General features: G+C 43.1%; 1 protein-coding gene across 1 annotated transcript in view; it reads right to left on the bottom strand.

Annotated features, from left to right (window-relative positions):
- Positions 1–916: 916 nt before the first annotated feature.
- The window catches only part of LOC137002867 (carcinoembryonic antigen-related cell adhesion molecule 5-like), a 34,534-nt gene continuing 25,814 nt past the window's right edge, over positions 917–9,636 (bottom strand). Inside the window, exon 9 of the mRNA XM_067362794.1 lies at positions 917–978. Within this exon, the coding sequence (XP_067218895.1) occupies positions 917–978 (62 nt within the window). The remainder of the gene's footprint in view (positions 979–9,636) is intronic.

The raw sequence follows: 9,636 nt of genomic DNA, 5'->3' as shown, positions 1-9,636 counted from the left end.
CTAGACCCAGTGTCTCTCCTTTGGTGGCGGAAGCACACGTAGCGGTTTCTTCCCCCCGAAGAGAGACACCGATGCTCAATATATCTTCCTCCAAGGAGGTTGATGTAGAGAGCGTCGATGATGAACCGCCATCAGCTTCACCAGCTTATGAGGAGCTATTAGAGATGGTGACCAGGGCTGTTGAAAAGTTAAACATTGAATGGCCCGCGGAGAAAGCTGAGTCCAGAGTTAAAAGTAAACTGGATGAACGCTTTCTTCCCCCTCGGTCACTGCCTCAGCACCGGGGTCTGCTGTTCTTTCCCGACCTCCATGCCGAGGTGTCGAGGTCGTGGAAGAGACCAGTGCAGTATCGGCTGTACAGCCCGCAGACATCGTTGTACAGCAATATTGTCGGTCTGAAACATCACGGCTATGGGGCGATGCCTCGGGTAGAGGAGATGCTTGCGAGCCATCTCTCGCCCGAGACCGCGTCGTCCCTTAAGACCCCGGCGCTGCCCACCAAGCCCCTGAAAACTACATCCAGCTTGGTGGGCAAGGCTTATTCGGCGGCAGATCAGGCGACGGCATGCCTTCATACAATGTCTATCCTCCAGGCATACCAAGCCGACCTGCTGGGGGAAATTGATCAGAGCGGGGAAGCGTCCTTTGAGGCAATTCATGAGCTTCGTAAAGCCACAGATTTAGCTCTCCGGGCCACTAAGGAGACGGCCGATGCATCGGCCGTTCCATGGCAGCCCTGGTGGCCACGGAGAGGCACCTGTGGTTAAATCTGTCAGATATCTGACAAAAACATGATTATGGACACGCCGCTGTCTCCTGGTGGCCTGTTCGGCGACGCAATGTCAACGGACGTCGACAGGTTCCAGGAGTGACGCAAACAAACAGCGGCATTTTCTAAAATTATTCCCCGCCGCTCTCATCCCCCCGAGGCTGGTGGGCGGGAGCAGCCTCGGCCGACAGCCAGCTCCTCAGCAACATCTGCGCACAGAGCGCAACAAAAAGCCAGTGTCACAGGCGAAGCCTTCTGGAGGTAGGGCGGATCTGAGGGCCGTCATTATCTCCCGGAAGGCTTCAAAGAAGAGGTCCCGACGTTAGTGGCGCAGGATCTCTCGAGGGCAGCCCCCTCCGGGAGGATTCGGATATCGGGTCCTCCTCGGTGCCCTCAGGGGACCGTTCTGTCAACCCTGCCACCCAGCGTGCGTCAGGGCACAGCAGTTTCCACCGATCCTCCGAGGAAGGATTCGAAGTGGGTGCTGCTCATGATAGAACAGGGCTACAGAATTCAGTTCGGTTCACGACCGCCCAGGTTCAACGGGGTGCTTCCTACGGTGGTAACCCCAGAGCAGTCTCTTGTGATGGAGCAAGAAGTAACGACACTTTTGCAAAAAGGGGCTATAGAAAGGGTTTCCCCTCCCAGCAAAATGTCAGGCTTTTACAGCCGCTACTTCATTGTTCCGAAGAAGGATGGAGGGTTGCGTCCGATCATAGATTTACGCGTGTTAAATCGATCCGTAAAGAAGCTGAAGTTCAAAATGCTTACACTCAGACAGATCATCCCTCAGATCAGGTCCGAGGACTGGTTTGTAGCGATAGATCTGAAAGACACATACTTCCATGTGTCCATCCATCCTTCACACAGGAAGTTCCTCAGGTTTGCTTTCGGGGGCGAAGCTTACCAATACAGGGTTCTTCCGTTCGGCTTATCCCTCTCACCCCGCACGTTCACGAAGTGCGTGGATGCAGCGCTGGCTGCGCTGAGACTCCAGGGCATCCGCGTGCTGAACTATATCGACGATTGGTTGATATTAGCTCAAACAGAACAACTGGCAGTTCAACATTGAGATGTTGTTCTGTCGCTCATGAAGAGGCTTGGGCTGAGGCTCAACGCCAAAAAGAGTGTGCTGGTTCCGAGTCAGGTTGCCAACTATCTTGGGGTAATCTGGGATTCCACCACGATGCAGGCGCAGTTGTCCCCTGCTCGTGTGAGTTCCATTCTCGGGGCCGTGAAAGGGGTGAAGTTAGGCCAGTCACTCACTGTAAAACAGTGTCAGAGACTGTTGGGTCTGATGGCAGCTGCGTCCAACGTTATTACTTTTTGCCTGCTGCACATGAGACCCTTACAGTGGTGGCTCAGGACCAAGGGGTTTTCCCCGAGGGGAAATCCTTTTCGCATGATCAAAGTCACGCAGCGATGCCTTCGTGCTCTGGTTATGTGGAAAAAGCCTTGGTTCCTAACCCAGGGACCCGTGCTGGGGACTTCTGGTCGTCGCGTAATGCTTACGACAGATGCTTCCCTCACGGGCTGGGGAGCGGTCATGAGTGGCCATTTTAAGTCATTTAAGTTCATGTTAGCCTATTATTTTGAACGTTCATTGAAGCGGTCGCGCTATGAGAGTGAACGTATTCGCCGTCTCTAAATTGAAGTGTGCAGGTCCACCCGCGGATTCCATTTTCTAATTTCGTTTCGGCAGTATCATCAAAGGGCTTAGCTATCATCAAAGCAAACTTCTATATTATCTTCTATATTCCCTCGTCATCACTACAACTGCCACCTCATCTCAGTGATAAGTATTTTCATCGTTTTATGCATCTTGATGTCGTTGGGTGTATAATCATACTTTTTTGCTCTTTACATACATCAGCAGAGCCGTACAGTGCAGTCGCACGCATTTATTTGAGACAGAATGGTGCTCGTTCGCATTGTTACATTCATAGCATGTCGGAATGATCCGCTTGAAAGCGGAGTTGGACTCGTCGTCTAACAGCAGAAAGAACGACACGCTTTGTAACTTGGGCATGGCGCATAGTGTCGAGTGACTTCCCTTGTAACGTTAGAGGCAGAAAACATGATTTATGTCCTGCATGGTAATAAGGCTATGTCGTTTGCATACTGCTTATAAACGTGTTTATTCTGAGAAAAAAAAAAAAAAAAAGCCTACCGGTACGTGTTACATTTCTGCAGTTAAAGTCTCCGTAGATGTCCTATGTGCTCAGCTTCATGCACGTGCACCAGATTTTCTTTGTGCGAAAAAGGGACAGTCGATTTTGTTCCATAGATATTGCCTTATCTTTCTGCGACTAACGTCATATATTGTGATATGACAAATTTAACAGATTATTTGAATAACCCTTTCGGAAAGTAGCCTAATTCTAGAACATTTAGGGTGATTTAAATGAAAAAGGGTGTTTGACATATTTCAGGTAAGTATTCAGATCCAGGAAACGATTCATATAAAATGACACTGCATAGTCTATACTGTATTAAATGAATTTAATTTACCTGTGCTAAAGGCACAATCTCGGCGTGGAATCGCGGGCGAGATTGCAACGAGAGACTGATTTCAGTGCCACACGCGAGTCCCAGCCTGCACTTCAAGGAACAGGAATGAGTCAATTCATTCTACTGAAGTACTTGCAAGTGCTTAAATACTACTCATACAGATAAGTTTATTTTATGAATTAAACTGAGGTAACGCATCGCTGTTTCACTTGGTCTAACATTACACTATCATATTAAACTACATTTGAGTGTTAAAGTTGTAAACTGCTATCTATTAGTCTGTTGACCGTATGCAAGATCAACAGCATGATTGAGCCATCTATGGTGTTGAGCTACAGAACATTAATTCATTCGTGTACTTTTGCTCACCTGTCCATTAATGTGCTAGAGCGGCATCTGTTAAGTTAGTCGTAAAGCTGTTGCATTTCGTAAACACCATGCTGATGTTGATCCTCGCTCCAATTCTTATTCCAGTTTGCTTGCCATGTTCCATAGTGTTGGATGAAACCGTGTGCCACTAGACATCACGCAACTGTCCATGCCTGTTTCCACGGTTACTATCAAAGACTATAGAATAACACACGACGTGTCACTCGTTTTTGAATGGGAGAAAGTGTATTGCGCAATATGGCGGAATATGTCCCGCCTTCTAAATTAAAGCCAATCGCCGACTGCTAAAGTCATCACGTCACAGCAGCGGCTCTTAGAAGCACTGGTTTCTATAGAAACGGTCAGACACGCGCCTCAGAAAGGTCTGCGGGCGGTCGACATACGGAAGTTGTAAGCTTTAAAGTTCTCGTTCTCACTTTTGAGATTCCCGCTACAAGCTCGCAAATACGTGACGGCTCGTGAAAGTAAACCGTTCGTTTCGCTTAACTTTAATACAGTGATAACCTGAAGAAAGCCTGCAGTATATTTATTGGAATATAAAAAATCTTAACATTGACATAGCATGTAACACTAAGGCTACTCATTTTCATAAATACACGCGGTGAAATAAAAATATATAAAATTATATGAAAACAATGTCTAATAATTTAAAAAATCTTTTAATAGGTTATGACATTTGTTCGTGATGTTATGTTGTATTTATCATGCATTAGCCTTATAATATGCTGGGGCGGTCAGTTGAGCTACAAGTTTGCAGCACATCTCAATTCTTAAACAATACGTCCGTGTCCTTGCGTCCTTCCGAGTTCGTTCTTTCAGGTCGCTGGCAAGTCCGTAACTCTGCGTTCTTGGAATTGAGAAACGGCCCGAGAGGCATTTCAAAGATGGCCGCCGAGTAAAATGACTGTCTTAAAGGGACTTGTTACTTTGCAGTACAAAAAGAATCCAGGGATAATGCAGAATTGCAGTTATTATGCCATTGACGGGCGTTATTTTAAATTTGTGACTTTCTCTGAATTTACAAATCTTGGTAACATTAGGATATGTACGCGCACAATTTACATAGTGTTCTATATATTATAAAAAAAATTAAATAAAAATAAAATCAGAGCAAGTGGTTTTATCTTTTATATCATCTTTAAAGCTGCAAAGTTATTTCTCTGTACTTTGTTGGTTAACATGAATGACACAGACAGCAGCGAGCCTGCTGTAAGTTAAGATCGATGCGTGGAAACCCTATAATGATACACATTAGTTCTTCATGTTACCTAAGCCATATGCACTGTGTGTACAAGGACATTTTGACATAAATCTGCATGTACGTGTCTATCCAGGCAAAAATTGATGCATAGGTAAAGCAATTAATCTTTAACATGTACACAGAATAGCGCATAAACTGACAGGACCTAAACGTGTGCAACTATGCTATCCTTGCGTCATGACTTGTGGATGCGCACATTGAATCATATCTAAAGTGATATATTGTGCTGCCTACTACACATCGAACATCGGAGATACTGTGCTCCGTAAGCTTCTCCGCACCCGCCTGGTCATAAGCATTTCACTTGTGCTCATTGTGCCCCTTCTGGCAGGGTACTCCCGAATGCCTCTTATCTCTTTACTAAGGTATTGAACAATGATGCTCATGGTGTTATACTTTTGCAAAGGTTTGCTAGCTTCAGCCAGGTTCAGCATTGTCAAGTAAAGTGCTTCCCTTTTGCAAGGGCACCGTACGACTAGGTTTCTCAATTTTTATCTGCCCCATGCATTATGTAATCTTTTACTTGTGTCATTCTGAACTGGTTAATTTCTTTGGGGGTTCTTTTAGCAGGTTCTGACAGTTAGATGAATTCTCTCTGCTTAGTTCTGTCTAGCCGTGAGTGGGAGTCACGGCCAAGTATATTGCATAAGTCTTTCCTATAGAAAACATATATACCTTTTCATTATTTACTTAAAATGACTCATGATCATTCACTCATAGTATCACATTACGTCAACTATTGCTCGCTAGCTACTAGCAGTGGTGTCATTGTTTTCTACTTTATCTTCAGCTTCGTTCTTCACAATTGCATACCTTTATATCATTGGCTTATCGTGACCTTTAATCTGTATTCATAATGGGCCTTTCGTGGCCTTTACTTATAACGGCCTAATCATGGTTTTCGTGTAACATAGAATATTGTTGCTCTGCCCAGAATGGCCCCTTGACTTCTGCGTTGCGTAGAATATATCATACTAAATTGCCTATTATTGCCTTTGACTTAGTATTATAGGTATATCGTTATGTTGACATCTCATAAAATCACCTATTATGGCTTTGCACTAAATGGCCTCTCGTTGCATTCACATTCGATGGCCATCATAACTTTTAGCTTTACATGGAATATTGTTGCCATAACATTAATGGTTTATATTTGTCATCACATTATCATGGCTATCATGACTTTCAGCTTCACAGGGCATGTCGTCGCCATCAGGCATATTGTCGCCACCGGGCAAATCGTTTGCATTGGGCATATCGTTGCCATCGGGCATATTGTTGCATTGGGCAAATCGTTTGCATCGGGCATATCGTTGCCATCGGGCATATCGTTGCCATCGGGCATCGGGCATATTGTTGCATTGGGTAAATCGTTTGCATCGGGTATATCGTTGCTATCGGCTATTGGGCATATTGTTGGCATCACATAAAATGGCTTATTACCTCACATTAAATGGTTTTCATTTTTCCATCAAGTGGCATATCATGGTTCTACACATTGGCCTGTCTTAGCGCTTCATATAATTAAAACCTTTCACGGCCACAAGGTAAGTCTGTTTTATGTAACTCCAAAGTCTTCTCAAATTGGCCTATATTGACTTTTCAAGGTACAGGACCTTTGTGGTCTTTCCATGTTAATCAGATTAACGTAGCCTCACTCCATATCTTTATCTGTCAATGTTATGTATGCAATTTATTTGTAAAAATTTAATATTAGTACGTTACTAATGCAAACTACTGGTGGTGGTGTTTTCATATGATTTAATATCACTCGTTATGATTTCCCTATACTCACTCAAGCTCAAGCGAACCGCTAACTCTATGGATCATGGTCCTCATATGCAGTCTTCTAGGATCACAGACTAATGTGTCTTTCTGACCATTAGTATCAAATAACTATTCACATCACTGGTATTCTTTGGTGTTTAATCTAGGATTACCAAGGCTATGTTTATAGCAAGCTTTAGGTAAGGTTACAGCTTATCATAAAATCCTATATTTAAATCTTCTGTGGTAAGTATACTATTGAGACAAACTACCTGTAATGGCGTCAGTTTATATTCCTGATATTTACATCTATATGACTTGCTTATTCGGCTTATCCGGGCATCTCATTCATCTACATCTACTTCCCCTCACTATAGCCTATCCTGGCATCATACATGATCTACATGGCACATTTATACGCTGGCCTATCGGCCTACTTTGCTTTCATGCTTGACCTAATGTGGCAATGTTACATAATGATTCTTTCTGTTAATGATTAAACATTCATTAATGTCTGTGCATTCATTATCTCTTTCTCTTTGGTAATATTTAGGAACGCATTCAAAGAATCATCCAACTGGTGTGTATTTTCTTCACATTCTCAGTTCTTTTGGGGTTAGGCTCCGCCCCTGCCTTCATCTTAAGGCAGGATCTGCAAACGTCTGCTACCCTCCGGACTGTACTATGGACGGGGCCTACGCCAAAGAACTTTTTCATTTATCAATGATATTTACATTCATACTGTTGAATAAATCGTATTCAAACGTTTCTTTGCTTCCCGAGTCTTTCTGGTAGAACTGGGCTTATGTCAATGTTTCTCAACTGTGGGTTGCAGGACCACACACTTATCAATCACATGCAGATATTACTCACTATAAATAAAGTGCAAAAGAAACTACGAGCATGCAGCGTCGATAATATATACACATGTGTCTGGACCGAAATATTCTGCTATGTGAGATCACAATATAAGGCATAAGCTGATTTTTTTAATGCATACATAAATGTGAGAACTATGCATTTGTACTAGAAGATGCTAATTTTTACGTTAATTTATAAAGTACAAACAAAAATGTATCACATTTAAATGCACAAAATAATTAATTTTACATTCTGGCATTTATGTGCTGTTGACTTCCGCATTAGCAAATGGGAATTCAAAAGAGAACACATTGTACTGAGTTTAATTGTTGCAATCATTTATTTTGACAAAATAGAAATGTAAACATCTAGTGTTTACTTTTAAGAAGCATCGCCCCGTCTGAGAGGTAATGTCTAAGGGCATTATCTCATGTGAGATGTTAGTATATACTCCTTATATCTAAAGTTAATAATAAAGACACATCCGGTAAATCATGTAACTCAGAAATCTTATTGATGAAATCAGTAGAATCCCTAATATAAGATGGTAAAGACTGTACGTACGGTTTAATAAAAAAGTCAATTGTAACAGAGTTCAGATGTAAGGAAGGAAGAGGACAGGGTCGGCTTTGACTACTGGCTGCTTTATTAAATAAATCACAAAACAAAAGTGTGCAGACCGGCACAAAACAGTAGTGATGGGACGATTGATACCGGGGCTCCGATGCTCCGACGCAGTTTTCAAAGCACTATTGTATCACACATTGTACCGATGCTTGTATCGAAATGACAATAATACGTGATTGATGACGTTTGAAGCTTCGAACGTCATGCAGTATCGGAAAGTCGAGACAGCTGGTTTGAAAAAAAATTGGCGCTTCACCTGATGCATAAAGGAAAATTTGATCATGTTTTATTGCTGGGGTCTCAGAGAACCCGACCAGAACATAAGGGTTAAACAGCTCACCCAAAATATTTCAACTTACTCACATCAATTATGATCACATCATTTTATATTTTATATTATTGATAAATATGTGAATCCATTGACCAGGCTAACACATGACACGAGTTGTGGTCTCATTGTCACAAATTAATTTAGATCAGATTAGATAAAACTGTATTGATTCAAGACAAGAGTGATTCCGTATGTCACGGACTTCCGAAGCTTTGGTCACGTGCTTTTTCAAACTGTAGATCTGCTCCGCAATGATTTAGATATGGTGGAGAAAACAAGTCTGACCACCAGATGGCGCTAATGCGCACTGTGTTAAAAGCTTCGAGTAATGAACCATTTTTCGGAACAATTTGATGAAAGCCTCAAACGCTTCAGAAAGCCTCGGTTTCCCATCACTACAAAACAGTCACAAATAAACATTCACTCCAACAATCAGGGCAGACAGCAATCCAGGAGTGTGGCAGCCAGTAGTCCTTTATACTCTCCACGGCAATTACTGAAACAAGAGACAGGTGTTCGTTATTTGCGCTTAACCCACTCACTCACCGCACGTCTCCCGACTCTCTCTCCCACTGCAGACTTCGCCAAACCACGCCCCCCTCGCCACATCAACATACTGGGGCCCCGTTTACACGTACATGGTTATTTTGAAACACGGAGACATTTCCCTTCGTTTGCGCCCTGTCCAGCCAGAGAGGAGATTTTGAAAATCTTCGTTTGCACGTTTGCATGTAAACTGAGACAAACGGGTGTTTAGGCAGCCAACGTCACAGTGTGTGCCAGAGCTCGCCCCTACGTCAAAAGTGCGACCTATGTTTACATGTGATCATGGAAGCGTTCAGAGTAGCAGTGGCATTTATGTTGGTGCAAACTCTTCTTTTGTGTTATTCGTTGCTAGTTTTGGGATAAAATTGGAGTCAAGACGCCACTGGTGAGGCCTTCTGTTGTTGTGTTATAGCCTCTGTCTGTGTTTTCCAGGGACTACAGTGTAGACTCTGTGAGATTACATTAGTATGTTCCCGGTTTGTGTAACTGTGCTCTTGTGTATCTGTCATCAGTCATCTTACCTCTCATGTCCCTGGTCCAATTCTCCTCCCCTTCCCAATTTGTTACACACCA

Source organism: Chanodichthys erythropterus, chromosome 3, assembly GCF_024489055.1.
Source record: "Chanodichthys erythropterus isolate Z2021 chromosome 3, ASM2448905v1, whole genome shotgun sequence".
NCBI classification, from domain to species: domain Eukaryota; kingdom Metazoa; phylum Chordata; class Actinopteri; order Cypriniformes; family Xenocyprididae; genus Chanodichthys; species Chanodichthys erythropterus.
Note: the sequence above shows the minus strand (reverse complement) of the source record. Positions and strands in the feature narration are given on the sequence as shown.